The sequence below is a fragment of the Populus trichocarpa genome, chromosome 8 (assembly GCF_000002775.5).
Source record: "Populus trichocarpa isolate Nisqually-1 chromosome 8, P.trichocarpa_v4.1, whole genome shotgun sequence".
Taxonomy (NCBI): Eukaryota; Viridiplantae; Streptophyta; class Magnoliopsida; order Malpighiales; family Salicaceae; genus Populus; species Populus trichocarpa.
In genome coordinates this window covers 9,315,320-9,331,267 of record NC_037292.2, presented here as the reverse complement: position 1 = coordinate 9,331,267, position 15,948 = coordinate 9,315,320, and the positions used below count along the sequence as shown (strand labels likewise).

Genomic DNA, 15,948 nt, shown 5'->3' with positions numbered 1-15,948 from the left:
GACAGGAAAATCAAAGATGGTGCCCCTCAACATCATGATGACCCAAACATTTCGATTCACTAACAAATGAAGTGATACGATAAGATGGAATGCTTGGTTTGTGTCAGGTGCACAAAAGTTGAATGGAGTTAAGCCAGTTTCGGACCCAACATTGAGCAAATATGTTAACTCATTCCAATATGATGAAGGCTTCATGTGCGCGAAAAGATACGAGGTTTTTCGTATCATTCTACCGGCAACACACAAGATTTCAATGATTAATAGAGAAGGTGCTTCTAATGCGACTACACATCAAGTTTCAAATCCTGCTCAATCTAGCAACTATGGGTAGTTTTTATCTAAACAGTACAAAGGTGCAAGCAGCTGCCATGCAAATCCTGTGAAGCGGAGCAGTATAAGTTTACATGGCATAATTCACTTAAGATAGCTGATGAAAACTTGACACTAATCATCAACACAAACAACAAAAGGACACAAAAAAACAAAATGGATCGCCAACTTCATCACAGACCAGAGAAGCATAAAAGAAGTTACGTTGTTAGCAAAGCACAGTTTGCATTTCACAGAAAATATGCCGGCCCAACAAAATATTGCCAAATCACCGATTTCGATCACTATCATGCAACTACAAAGGTAGGTTTCTGTGCATCACTAATAAATCTAATACAGGACTTCAACTCGAATTTCAACTCGAATTTCAGGAAATCGCCCTCGTTTTCCAACCGCGGTATACTTAGACCAGACCTAAAGGGAAAAAAATGTAATTCCAGGAAGAAAAGTAAAGTTCAAGCAACAATAAAAGCTGAGCTTAGACTATAATCATGTGAACATCAAAGAATTGACATTTTTATATCGAAAAAAAAAGGTTTAGTAATGGAAAGAGTGCACAAGAAAGAATGAAGTATGTCCATTCGTTTCAAGCTAATAACAGAATTTGGGTGACAAATTCTACACTTTAGGAGCCAGTGTCCACTGTTCAGTTGCATGCTGGACAACTTTTTCTTCCACAGGAAGGCCCTTCCGCCGCCTTGCAGCATCAATGAGCTTTCTTACTGTGTTGGGAAGAACACTAGAACCATCTCCAAACTCTTCAATCTCCTCCTGTTTTTGGTACAAAGAAGGGATCCTCAGAAAGTGCTTCCCAATGAAATAGTACAAGAAGAGCACTTGCAGCACCCGCGGTCGATCTCCTAAGATCTTCATCAAAACCAAAGCTTTCAGAAACTGGGATGTATGCATGAACTGTGAAAAGTGGGGATCCATCCTGCATTTCCTCCTTTGAGACTCGGGCTCGTTTCCGATTAAGCACAGCATACATAGAACCCAAATATTCAGTTGGTGTGGTCAACTCACAAAAGTACGCCGCTTCAACAAGCCAAGGTTTCTTCTGAAGTACGGCTGCTCTACATGCATCTTTAACAGCTGTCATCACTTGTCTGGCAAAGATCGCGTACTGCTCAGATTGTTGGTTAGACTCAGACTGTTCAGCCAAAGGACATATGCAAACCTCAATAACAAAAGCCAATCCCCACATGGGTTCATCACATATGAGGCCAGCTGCTGTTGCTAGTTGAAATCCAGACACTACACTGTTTTGGATACAAGAGGGGAACCCCGTATAAAAACATAGGAATCATTACTTGAGCTTTTGGAATCCGGAGTGAAGAGGATGTTGGGGCCAATCTGTCTTGGTCCAAGCGCCCAGATCCGCTTAAGAAACTTTTGCCACTTGAGTTTGTATTCAGCTCCATCCTTTTCATTACCACTCTAAGACATGTCACTCTCCCGAACATCCATAATACGTTTTTTGAGAGCTTCAATTGGATTCTCATCTTGCACAATGCCTGAAGTCTCGGCTTCCATGTTGCTATTTGTCTGCCCCTGCTTACCTCCAATAATATCTCCAAGTATATCAGTGCTTTCATCAAGCACTTTAGTTAGTGCAGGTGGAAGTTTCAGGACTTCTACACGAACAACACATCTTCCATTCGGAGTCATCTTCTCAACATAATCTGAGCTTCTGCTAGATGATTTTATGCTATCTAACATATTGGATGCTTCTCCCTCAATGGCCTCCTCATAGGACACAAGAGGTGCCTTCTGCAATGCATCTGAACTCGCTCCAAGCTTAGACGCATAAAACTCAGAAAACTCACGAATACCAAATCCCCACCCATCCAGTGCACAAACAAACGCCACATTCCCTTTCTGAGATTGAAAAGGTCCTCGTCATCCTCCTCTATAAACTCAAGATTCTCATCTCCTCTCTCACCGGCTGGTCCAGCAAGTATAGAATATATCCACACCGGACAAATACTTCTCTGACTTATACGCACTCATTATGCCATTCACCTCATGAACAATCTTCAACAAGCGATTATAAGCTTCCATAGGACTCAATTTCAATTCACAAATCAACCTATCAATTTTATTAAGCACTAAACAAGGTGTAAGCTTCTCAATCCAAGCTTGTCGCAAAACAGCATGCGTCTGTATATGCACCCCTTCAACAGCATCAACCAAAACCAATGCCCCACCACTCAACCTCGCAGCAGTTGAAACCTCACTACAAAAATCCATATGACCAGGGGGATCTCTATGAGGTTTATCGGATAATCTTTATAACGAAGAGGTATCGACGAGCTCTTCATTGTTATTGCACGCCTTTGTTCCCCATCTAGATAATCCATAAACCTAAGTTTTCCAGCTAATTTCGGGTGAAGCAAACCGCCGCTTGTAGCAGCAATTAAATGATCAGCCAGAGTTGTCTTGCCATGATCAACATGCGCTAATATGCATATGTTTCATGTATTTTGGGTGTCATCAAAGTCACCCATCCTTCAAACAAGAAACTTCAGTACCACTACAACAATATTTTTTCTTGTTACTCTGTATATGTTTGGCTGTGTTCTTGAAAGAACAATCGGAAATTAAAGAGACAGAGAAAGAGAGGGACACCGAGGCGATTGCTGTCTATATATGCCGTTATAAATGGAGAGAAGGGCAAAGGCGGGTTTCCTTCGTTGTGTGTCTCAGTGTCTCAAAAATGCTTCTCCTTCTTGCAAGAAAACAGCAGGCGTGGCAACAGACGTCGTTTTTTTGTTTTGGGTCGGACATGCACAAAAAAATCTCATCAAGGAGTAGCAACAAAATCTCTTGAACATGGATGGCAATGGGTCGAGCCGAGTTGGGTTGAGTCGAGTTTTTTATACATGCACTCTGCATCTAACCCGGTACATCCACAACCATCTTTTTGGATGCCACATGATGTAAGTATTTTTACTTTTTACTCTCTTTTTTTTTAATTTTAAAATCAAGATATTATAATATTTAATAATTATCTTAAATCTCTAAATCTTCATGCTACAAACTGGATTGCCATAAATGCTGAAACTAAAACCTAATTAATTTCAACTAAAGAGTTACTTTCATATCGTGCGATCTCTCACATTCTTCCACCACATCCGGCTTCCAAAAAAAATAAAATAAAGGTTAGGTGTCTCCTTTTATTTTCCACGAGAAACAGGTTTGTAAATATCATAGATTCAAAGCAGTTGATCATAGAATCAAAGTAGTTGATTTTGTAGAATCAAAGATATTATTTATCAAGAATATATACAGCAGGAAGGCCTACAATTAAGAAAAAGATCAGCAACATTATCTGACTTTTTTAGCATGATTACTGTCTTGCCTAACTTCTAGAGATTTATGATAACACAATATTTAAATTTAAATGTATATGCAAGATAAGTATTATTTTGATAAATACTATCTTGAAGATCAATCATATCTTCAAGATTAACTATATCTTTAAGAAATTTTAAATTAATTTTGCAATCAATGAAGTATTTTTAAAATTATCTTGGTATAAAATGGTATTTATAGTTAATAATTGATAATTTAAACATGATAGTTTTGCTTTACAGAGAACGAAGTGTTTAAAAGTATGGCAACAAATTATTTTTAAAGTGTTTTTGTTTTAAAAATATATTAAAATAATATTAATTTTTTTTTATTTTTTAAAAATAATTTTTGATATAAATACATAAAAAAATATAATAAGTACATAAAAAAATTAAAAATATATAAAAAATAATTTTAAATAATTTTTTTATGCAATTCTTAATAATTCCGAATTCTCTCTCCCAGTGTTATCAAAAGACACGAGTATTGCATTGAATAATTATTGGATAGACAATATCTCACCATCCATTATTTCAACTGCTCTTCTTAATTATTATTTAGCATAATTAAAATGCAAGTTCAGTACATATTATTTTAGCTGGCCAGCAGTTCTCTGTGGTCGAACTCATGAGCACGTCTTCATTAATAATTAATTTATAGCCAGGCTGAACGAAGAGAGATGGCCTTGTTCCACAAGCGAAGCAATGCAATCATCGAACATTTCTTGGATTGGCTTGAACTTGAACCCTAATCTCTCCAACCTTGAGGTGTTGAATTCGTAGTACGGTCTCCTTAGTTGCTCAAACCTGAGAATCCCCACTCGATGATTTAAAATTAATTAATTATATTCCATGGTGAGTCCACAGCATTTAATTAATATATATCTTAGTGAACTAGTCGATTTGTCAATAAAAAGAACACCCACATGAGCATTAGGCATTAGCAATTATAACCTTTTGTAATTAATGAATAATCCTATAGCATATATGTGCTGTATGTATTAATTAAGACATAAACAATACTTAATTAGAGTGCTAACCTCTTTGGGATAGGCAGTGAAGGATAACGTTGTGATAGAAAGGACGCTAATTCATCGTTGTCCAGCACGATCGAGCTACAAAGGTATCGCCCCCCCGCAGTTTCATCCTCGTAAACGAGGATGTGGCTCAGTGCCACGTCATCAATGTGGACATAACCCATTCTTCCATGCCAATGAAATTTCTCCGATTCTCCTGTTAGATATCAATGTTTGGAAACCAAGCTAGAAGATTAAAGTGGTAATCATGGAAGGAGAATTATATCAGTGTGATCGATGAGCCATACACACACACACACCCCATTAACATGGATAAATATTGAAATTATAAATAGGAAAATAAAGTACCTGTAAGTAAGCCAAGAACATCAGTTGCAGTGGAACATAAATCAGGGGACAAACTAGGTCCAATCACGAACGATGGTAGAACAGTAATCAAATCAATGCCGTTGCCATTGCAGAATTCCCACGCTGCCTTCTCAGCAAGTGTTTTTGACAGAGCATACCATATCTTTCATGGAGTAGGATTAGTTTACCATGTGCATGTATAAGAAGATGAGTTAAGATATCAAAATTAATTTAATGACATGTTCGAACATAGCCAAGTTCCCTATCGTTTATTTCTTTTTTTCCCTTTATTAGATTTCATTTGTAGTGCAACAAGTTCTTAAGAAACTGTCATGATTCATAAAAAGATTACCTGCAGTCTCTCACAGAGTTCCACAGAGCTCCAAGATGACTCGTCAAGAGGTATGTTGGAGTCGAAATCATCTCTTACTCGCAAGGTCGAAGAGGATGAGGTGAGAATCACACGTTTTAGAGACGGGTTCCTCTTGCAGGAACGGAGTACATTCAACGTGCCCTCGATAGCCGGTTCCAAAATTTCTGCCTGAAGTGAATTATCAAATGAGTGATTATTTTGTGGATGACTTGGAGATATCCATTTTATATGTGCCACCATGTTTTAGAACAAAAGGGAGAGTAGCAATATATATGAACTAAATTAAGCCACGTATAGAGATTATTAAGTACTTAAGGAGATATAGCCAACGTTATTCGAGCGTGCTTGCCTTTGGATCAGATGATGGTTTGAGAACAGGGGAAGCAGTGTGGAAGACACCACGGCATTCCATGATTGCATCATCGAAGCTACCCTCTTCCATTAGATCAGCCTTCACCAATCGGAGTCTCTCCTTCGCTCCTTCCAGTCTCCAAAGATGCGCTACTTTCTTCTCATTTTCTGCACATGCATGTCAAAGTTATTTGAGGAATAATAATAGTGTATATAACACTATTAATGGTTCCTCCTCCATTGCCAGACTGATTAAGGGAAGATCACAGGGTATAGCTATGATTTTATTTTTTTTGAAATGTGACTAACCTGGATCTCTAACTGTTCCAGTGACGTGATATCCTGACAAGAGAAGTCTCTTGACAAGCCAAGAAGCTAGATAACCAGAAGCTCCGGTGACACATACTCTGCCTTTTATTTGATCCATTGAACAATTTGATTTCTCCAGGCGAGGCTACTTATATATATAGAGATCATGGCCTCTCCACAGATTAATGATGGTTGGGAATTAGGTAGCTTGGTTAGTATAGCATACGATATCACTGCTCAGAAAATATGGAGAAGGTAAGCAATTCTATTCTCATGAAGAGCAATTAAATTATTTTAACCGGGTTTTTTTAATCGAGTGTGTGCGCGTGATTGTGTTATCTAGCATGCACGTGACGTGATGGGATGTAGAGGTTGGCAAATTAAGTAGCCGAGAAGCATCACAGTGACATAGCTATAGTCATAATTAATTACTAGCCATACAACCCGCTTATAATGTTTTTTTAAAAAAATTATTAAGAATGTAAGTTGTTTCAATATATTTTTTTATATAAAAAATCAAGATATTTAATTATATAAAATAAGATATGCATTTAAAACCATCTAGGTGGTGGCCCAGTGGTAAGAGCTTGGGACCAAGAGGTTTGCTCCCTCTGTGGTCTCAGGTTCAAGCCCTGTGGTTGCTCATATGATGGCCACTGGAGGCTTACATGGTCGTTAACTTCAGGGGCCGTGGGATTAGTTGAGGTGCGCGCAAGCTGGCCCGAACACCTACGTTAAACTAAAAAAAAAAAATATTCATTTAATTGTATTTGCTGAATTTTTATTTAAATAAATAAAAAATAAATCTATAGTCTAAAAGACTTATAAAAAATAAAAAAAATTGATGTTACACGTCAAGAGAGAGAAAAAAAAGGAAAAAAGTCAAACAACCACCGGTGATAATTTGATCATCGTTAGCTACCATGTCTTATTCTAAATGGAAGAGGACATGGAGGCACATCTAGAAAGACATCGGAAGTCCAGTTACATCCACCGGGTGGCATCACGCATGCTGCATGAATGGCGCGGACGCCACCCATGCGATGGGGGTGCCGAGCACGTTCTAGCAGCTTTAAGCATTAAAATATTTAGAAACAAATGTGAAAAATACCTAAACGCTCCCATGACCCTGCTAATTATACAAAATACTCATATAAAAATACAAAAATACCTCCAAATACTAAGCTTATGTTATGTCTCTTTCAAGGTTAAAAAAGTAATTGTAGTGTACATTAAAATTCAAAAATCCCAAAATACTCTTATCCATCTGCATAATAATTTTATTTTAACTCTTAGAGCAAATATGTAGTTTTATTGTGAAGAAACTTATGTAAAACCAAGAAAGCTCTTGGTCAACAATTTTATATTTTGTTGATTTTGGAGGCAAAATAATATATATGTTTTTTTTTACAAAAAATAATAAAAAAAAATATCAACACCCCAACCTAAAAGGCTTAATTTGTTTGGATCAAAGGATAAGGTAATTTTACTATTATTTCAGACACATTTTAGTGTAGATTGGATTACAATTAAATACCCACGCAATTTAGTTTTTGAGGTAATTCATTTGTAAACGAAACTATTGCTTTCCTAAACTCAAACAAATTGTTCATTGTATTATTTATTTATCTGTCATAATTTTCAAGAAGATTAGATTGTTTCATGATAATACTAATAATTATTTTATAAATAATTATATACTAACTTGATAAGAAAAACAAATAACATTTTTGGTCATTAATATTCAATAATAACAAAATAATCAAGTCAATTTAAGATATACATATTAAAAAAACAATATAATTTTAGTCCTTTATTAAATAAAATGAGTTGATTTAGTGATCTATATATATTTTACTAGATCAAATCTCAAGATTGACAACTATGGTTTTAACATCCAATAATATTATATTTATAAATAATTAAGAAAAAAATTACTCTCATCCTCCTAATATTTTCACCGGGTAACATTTTCCCTTTGAAATTTTATAAATTACAGTTTAGATACTATAATTTACAATATTTATAACACTTTTCATCCGAACTAAAGTGCATGAGGAAAAAAAGTCTATAAAATAGTTTCAAAAATTACAAGAATGTTGTTATATTTTACATGATGATTAATCATTAAAAGAGCCATTGTGATATTATTTTTACAATTTTATTATCAAATTATAAAACAAAAACTAATAAAACCTTAACAGATAGATCAAAAGAAAAAAAATCGACTGGTGCTAGAACTCCAATAAACAACGCCTGTTCTTGGAAGGAGCTTGTCTTGTTAAAAGAAATCTCAACTAAAACTTCTCGAAATCCATCTACAAACAAATAGATCTCAGATTCATATCCGTCAAGATCAGATGCAAACGCACAAACAAAATGTGGTCCTTGTTTCGGAGATTCAGAATCGTGAACTTCCAGTATTAGCATTTTCAACAAGGAAGAGGCACAGAGTAAATTGTCATCAAAGCTTAAGAAATTTCAACAATTATCCCTAGTTCCCAAAGCAGTTTAACCTCTGTTTCGAGCTCTGGAACAGTAAGTAATGTTCTCCAACCTGCTTAGAGAGGCATAAAGGGCAAGAAAATCACAAAAACTGACACAGAAATGCACACCACAACCCATAGCCATGGATAAATCTGATATTTAATTAAAAGACAGCAATTGACAGGTTTGGTGTGCAAGCTAGGAGGACTACAAGACTTTCAAGTGACGAATTACAGATAGCATTTCCCCTAATAAGATCCAGCTACCACAACCAACTAATCCAGAAGCTCAACCATGTGCTAAAACCATGATTCCAGGCAGGCGCTGAGTGAAAGAGATCTTCAAAACCCATGTAAGCATGCCTTGGTTTCTTTCTCAAATTGTAACAGATTCATATCCCAACCTCCAGATTATATGCAGTAATGTCAAAAAATCTTCACACTCCATTTGATTAATAAAATAAACAGAGAATTCCTACCAAGCAAACACGAAGGCAGAAGAACAAAATTATATATGAGAAGAAATCACGATTGTGTTTGTAATATTAAATTACAATTGAGGATAGATATAAAGAAGAGAGCATCGTTGAATATGCGTTCCTCCTTAATCAATACTACTTTCTAAAATTAAACAATGTTTTTGAAAAAAACTTTAGCTAATAAATAGCGTTTGATTTACAATGAAAGAGCAGGGGAATTTACTTTTCATAATCTTACGCAGGCAATGAACAGCTTGCAAACCATTCTAACAACAGAAATACAGTTAAAGGAATGGGAACCCATTTTCCGAGTCAAGTTGTGAGCAAGAGATTGCCCAGCAAAAGCTACTAACAAAATTGTGATCATAGAAGCACCATCTCTCGAATCTAAATCTAACAGTGGAAGCAATCGATAATATAACCTTCCCTGCACTAGCCTCGAAAAGGCGATCATATAATTTGCAGCAATCAGCAAAGGTGCTTTTGATGACTGAAAATCTCGTGGCCAAAATCATCTAGTTACAAAAATTAGTTGGCAAGAACGATAGCAACTTTGTGAGTAAATTGACTCGAGATTTTATTTATGATTCATCAATGTCCGAATTGGCTAGCCTTGCAATATTGGAGGGTCAGATAGGATAGTAGACAATTTTTATTCCAAAGCACTCCTTTCCACCTGATTTTTTTTGGGAAAAAATCGGTAACGAGTGCTTGTGATATTTTTTTGCGAAGCTGGTTCTCATTTTCCAGCTGGGACACCAATTATCTCTTGGCCACCCAAAACCTTTGTGGTCAGAGGCTTCCAAGAAGTTTCAGAAAACCACTTCTCTAGCTTTTCCATTATGATCATGGAACTTTTTCCTTACGATCGATTGAACCGATAAAATTAAGGATGTGCCTGCTAGGAGGATCGAGGAAACATAAATTTACTCTTGTAATTTTTTTATCCTGTTGACTTGTGCTTGGAACAAATTTGGAGAAAGGAGAAATTTACATGAACGTTAAGATTTAATCTCAAAATAAAGGTTCAACATCAATCTTGTGGGGGATGGATAAAGAAATCATGGATTTTATGCCCTTCTCTCTTTTTTTTTTAAAAAACTTCGACACCATTTTAAAGCACAAATATATATTATTTAATTCTTTACAATTATATTAAACTTAAAAATTGATTTTTTTTCAAGGCCCACTATTATTTATATTTCTTTTACCTTCTACTAAGCATCCTATATATTACCTTATTCCTTAACTGTTTTTACACCCTTAAAATCTTCCTTTTAAAATTGTTTACCCCGCACCAAACACAATCTAAAAAACTAAAGCTTTATTACTCACCATTTTTCGCGACAAAATAATATGTTATGATGGCGTAATTTTAATGTAAATGATTTGTTTAAAATCCTATCAGAGAATGATTTATTTTTATTAAATAAATCAATTAATATTTTGCAACAGATATATTCTTGGAGTGGGAAGCTAACAAGTTTGCCTGTCAGACGAACACGCCACCAAGTTTTTCAGACAAGGATATATCCGTTCCTACAAAGTTTTTGATCAGTTAGGTAGAAGATTCCCCAAAGTCAGCAAACATGGTTGGCCATGAATGATTGATTGATTATCTCAGAATCTTGGATATGATCTCTTGTATCAATTTGTTACTTACTTTTCATCTGTACCTTATTTCCTTATTGAGTTTTTTTTCTTTTAACGGGGTTGGATTTTGTTGTCTAATACATAAATTTTAAGTTCATGAAATGTCTGTAATATATGATGTTTTTTAAAATATATTTTTACTTGAAAATACATAAAAAAAAAATTAAAAAAAAAAGAATTAGAAGCTGACCAAACACCCCCAAGTTTCAAATAAATTACGGTAACAGGATATGGTGCAGAAACGAATGACAAAAGGGGAACTGATACACACGATCCGTGGCTTTACTGATTGGGTTTTCATAATAATGCTCAACTTATTTGGTTAATTTAGTTCAATTTAAAGCCAGTGTCCTAATTGGTTTGCTAATCTAATCAACCAATCTGCCCAACCTTGTCCTCTCTTCAGGGATGTGCTTTCTATTTTGTGTACTTATAATTTATTTTGGATGGAGATAGAAAAAACCATTAGCTTGTTTATATTCGGTGCTTTATCCTCAGAGTGACGTATGAACAATCTTTGCAGCTTTAAAGCAACCAATCATAGAGTTACAGGACAACTAATTGCGAGGGCCAAGTCTGATCCCGACTAGAATGGAAAACCACGCCAAGGTGGCTAAAATAAATCCTCTACGTTGCCAGCCCTCCTCTGGATGTGTCCTTGAGAGCTTTCCTTCTTATCTTTTGCCGAGAAATTGACACTAGAAAGCAAGAAAATCGAGGGCTTTTGTTGGTGCTCGGGAACAAAATAAAAAAAACTAAGAATTTGTCAATCGTTGTTCACACAACGCTTTTTCCTCATTTTTGACAAATGATTTCAGTGTTGTTGAAAATGTTCAGTAGTGTACAAATTTAATTAACTCTGTATTCACGTAATATAATATATGAGGATTTAAATGATGTTTGAGAGTATAATATAAGTTTTTTAAAATATTTTTTATTTGAAAATATATTAAAATAATATTATTCTTTAAAATTACTTTTAAAATCGGCAAACCGAACTATTCAAAAACAAAAAAAATTCATTTTCAGTAATTGTTTTTTTTTAAAAAAAAACACTATTTAGTCCGTGTACCAACCAACTTCTAAGAAAACCCAGTATCCCTCTGCAAAACTGAGAATCTTGAGACCCGCTCCATGGATGCTAAACCTGTGAACCAAGGCCAACATTCTGCCATTTTCAACAAGGTTGCCTTCGCCACTCGTCACATCCAAACGACTTTGGATTCCAACTAACCATAGACAAAATGTCCTCTGAAGTTGACAAGTATGACCTTTAAAAATATGCATGAGACAATACAGACGAGGGGGCCCAGATTCTGAACCTTGAAAAAATAATCCGGTGGATTCCGACCAGAAAATGTTTTTTAGCTGGACAAAAATAAAAGAAAACAAAATAAAATATTGGACAACAGACAGGACGCTTGATGACATTCATTTTAGTGCAAAAACAAAATAAAACCCACACAAAGCCCAATACATACATACAGAGGAACTCCAAATGCCTAGTATATTTTATTTAACCCGCGAGGGTGTCAAAAGAGTACAGAAAAATCATCACCAAATTCATTTTTGTAATAAAGCCCAGAGCAAACATCAATGATGAAATGAACTGCTGGAAAACTAAAGGTATGAACTATACACATACCCACCCACCATGAACCATAAATAACCACAACTCTCTCTGTCACCACCCTCGATAAGAATCCATGCTCTTTTTCTCTATTCACAAAAAAAGAAATGACCCCAACTAAATCATAGCATAAATGTAATAAGATTAAGATGGCAATAACATGACGATGCAAACCATAGCATTTCCTCAAATGGAGATGGCCTCAACATGACTTGCCCGACTCCGGTGGTGTCTTTTCCCATGGTGGCGGCGCCCTCCGCCGAAGGTAACAGGGTCGAAAGATTTGAGACGGTCTGCTACTTTGGGATTAAAAACACACTCTGATGGAGGAACCTTGTACCGAACCCGATCATAGCAATAGGAATATGTCATAAACTTGGCCCTAAAACTCTCCATCTTAATTCTTTGCACAGTTGTGACACCGGTGGGAATCACTTCAGAACTCTCTGAATTATCACATTTTGGGAACTGCTCAATTGGATCGACAGCACAACCGTGCAGAACAAGGTCGGAAAATTCTGTGACATAGGGGGCATATTTGTAATTAACTCTGTATTTGCCTCCATTGGTAGCCCAACCAGACCCGTCCCATATTGTTGCATACAAAGACATTGGCTTGGAAGGGAAATCTCCCCCCATAGATTCTGTTCTTTTAAACTCTCTAATAGGAACGTTGTCCACATAAAATCTAAGCAAAAAAGAAATAAACACAGGTTAGAGCGACGGTTAAAACACCAAACACGATTAATCCAACCTAAATCTAAATCCGTACTTCCTGTTCGTATGTAAAAACAGAAAGCTAGTAACGTTACAATAGGTTAATGAGAAAATTTTAGAAAACAAATATAATATAGTTAATGTATCTGACAAGATTGGATGTTATTTTGGTCTTTCCCTAAAAAATCAATTAGTTATCTCAAGTAAACTACAGGGTCATGCTCCATCACATCAGCGTTTTGTATAGATCCTTATCTCAAATTAAATCTAACTTCTCTCAAAAATCCAAAAAAACGACGTTTGCTAAATTTTAGCCATGCCAAAACTGGAAAACTGGTTCTGTTGAAACAAGGGAATGTCATCAAAGGTACAAAGAACAGAGAGCTTTCTCTGCTAATCACCTAAAAGGAAGCACATTGCCTATACCATACAGCAGATGCATCAACATCAATACCCCTAAAACGGTAAATTCCATACCATGTAGACCATGAGGTCATTAATGGTTAAATGGTAATGCACAGCCTTTAAAAAGCTGTGAAGGCAACAAACAACATCAACATAATAATTAAAAGGAACAAAGGTAAACAAAGAAAGAAAAAAAGATGTGGAAGTGGGTTTTTTTGCTTACGTGATCTGAGAATCAGTCCAGAGAATGCTGTACTGATGAAAATCATCAGAGGGATCAAACCAGAGGCTGTATCTCTCTTCTCTGCCTACGCTGGTGCTGCCATTGCCATAAATGTTTGTCTGTATCCTCCAATCTTTCCCTCTTATGTTACCCAAGAACTCAAAGTCAATTTCATCATGGTTCTTCTCGAATATGTCACCATTTGACATCTGTCAAGATAAGTAGCGAACATTTTAAGATATTTTTTTCCTAAGTTTTCTTCGATGGATTAAGGATTACAATATTTGATCAAATTTTTGAAATTTATTGAAAATTAGCATGCTAATGAGATCAGCTTACTTTCCTTGCTAGATACTAAAGAAACGGTAACATTTTGTGGAAAAAATGGCAATCATGAGTAATTGTAATTTTTCAGCCTTCCTAAAATAAAGCTTAGACATGAACCTTAAAATCAGTTGACAACAAACCCCTGAAAATGAGGTTGTTTGAGTTTTGATCAGATTTTAAAGCTTAGCATGACAGAGAAAACACTTAGCATGAGGCCCAAAAACTGTAAATCAAAGAAACACCAATCAGAGTTTCTGTGACACAACCAAGGCACAAAACTAGGAAGTACACTCCCGGTGAAAAGAAAGAAAAGGAATCAATCTGGGTCTGAGAAATAACCAATCAAATGATCAAAATATTAAACCTCCGTTTATTTATTTATTTGAAACACACACTAGTTCTTAATCAGTATTGCTACTCACATAAAAAGCAACCACAACTCCAGCAGTGTAATCTGCAGGCAACTTGATAGAAGCACTGAAGTATCCATGTAAGTACAAGTCTTGAGAAACAAATCCAGACCCTGCATATAAAAAAACCACAAAGAAACTCCCAATGAAAGCCAACACAAAGAAGCAAAAGAAAAAACATAACTCTAAACCCCAAGATAGAAACCATGAAAGGATAAGTACCTGTCCTCTCATCCAATGATAAATGGACTGTCTTTCCATCTCTGTGAATGGCCAGATTATCATCACCAAAAAGTTGGGTGTATCCCTCATCAAAGGATATAACAGGCAATAAAGTTCTTTGAATTTGAGACCCGGAAACAAGAAAAGCAAGTAGGGAGCAGATTAAGAGAGAACAAGGACAAAGATAAGAGCACGCCATTCTTTTCTTTTTTCCTTTTTTGTTATTGGTGTGTTTTCCTTCGGGAAAAAACAGAGAAAGAAAGTTCTTTTCTTGACTGAAATGAAAGAATGAGCTCTTAGCTGTGTGCGTGAATGTAGGGATATATATTAGAGAGAAGAGGGTGGAGGAAGGAGAGTGTCTTTATCTCTTGGAGCGTTGGGGGGGGAGAGAGAGAGAGAGAGAGCAGAAGGATAATGTGAGCAGACAGAGAGTAGGGAGGAGCAGAAAGAGAACAGGGAGGTCATTTTATTGGGGAATGAGAAGTGTTGAGCTGTTCTTATGTAGACAGGCTTTTTGAACGTACCCACCTCCCTCTTCTACTGCTATTATTCATGTTGTTATTTCTAATTTAGTTGTGTTGCAATTATAACAGTAATCGTTATTGTTGCCTTGTAAAATTGTACAGTCTATATATATATATATATATATATATATATATATATATATATATATATACTAAATTCCGGCATGTTTTATTTCGCATAGGATGTAATTTTTTAGGAGCATGGATTGTTCCTCCTCGGACAACATTAAATTCTTCCGAAACTAAAAAGAAAAAAGAAAAAACCTTATGGAGAATGAAAAGAATATAATGAAAGGAATATGTTTGTCTGATTACAGCAATATGTGACTCTCAATCTTTGCATGGTCGATTTCTTACCCTTCTTTGCTCTTGGATTTTCTTCCCCTTTTGATTTAAAACAATGAAAAATAAAAAGTAAATATTATTTTATCTTCACAAACATCTCTTAAAAGACAGAATTGTTGATTAATAAGGTGAATTTGGAGCGCAGGAGAGAGTTAATGAATTTCATTCATGAATGATAGCCATTCAAGTGCCTTGCCTCAGTTGCCTGTATCATTAATCAGCAGGAAAGCCAGACGATCCGCTCGGAAGTGGAAACATCTTCACCAGATCGAAAGAAGTATATTAAACCATAGACGTTTACACATAGAAATAGCAGTCCTGATTTAATTATTGCATCTAGAATGATTCTGGGCACTTTATCCCTTCTGCAAGACTTCCAAGTAGAATAGTCCAAGGTAAATTCATAAGTTAGAACAAGAAACTTTC

At 35.7% G+C, this 15,948-nt stretch overlaps 2 protein-coding genes and 1 pseudogene across 2 annotated transcripts; all 3 read right to left on the bottom strand.

Annotated features, from left to right (window-relative positions):
• Positions 1–879: 879 nt before the first annotated feature.
• On the bottom strand, positions 880–2,837 carry LOC18101529 (uncharacterized; annotated as a pseudogene).
• Positions 2,838–4,183: 1,346 nt separating this feature from the next.
• On the bottom strand, positions 4,184–6,264 carry LOC7471438 (tetraketide alpha-pyrone reductase 1). Its single transcript, XM_052455471.1, has 6 exons — positions 6,102–6,264; positions 5,791–5,960; positions 5,421–5,609; positions 5,069–5,231; positions 4,724–4,916; positions 4,184–4,490 (listed from the first exon to the last, which is right to left on the bottom strand). Exons 1-6 carry the CDS (start codon positions 6,217–6,219, stop codon positions 4,334–4,336), a joined length of 990 nt encoding a protein of 329 aa, XP_052311431.1. The 5' UTR covers positions 6,220–6,264; the 3' UTR covers positions 4,184–4,333.
• Positions 6,265–12,201: 5,937 nt separating this feature from the next.
• Positions 12,202–15,135, bottom strand: LOC7457821 (probable xyloglucan endotransglucosylase/hydrolase protein 28). The gene is made up of 4 exons (XM_002311509.4): positions 14,654–15,135; positions 14,444–14,544; positions 13,695–13,903; positions 12,202–13,037 (listed from the first exon to the last, which is right to left on the bottom strand). The coding sequence occupies exons 1-4, from the start codon at positions 14,850–14,852 to the stop codon at positions 12,536–12,538; spliced, it is 1,011 nt and encodes a 336-aa protein (XP_002311545.2). The 5' UTR covers positions 14,853–15,135; the 3' UTR covers positions 12,202–12,535.
• Positions 15,136–15,948: the final 813 nt, after the last annotated feature.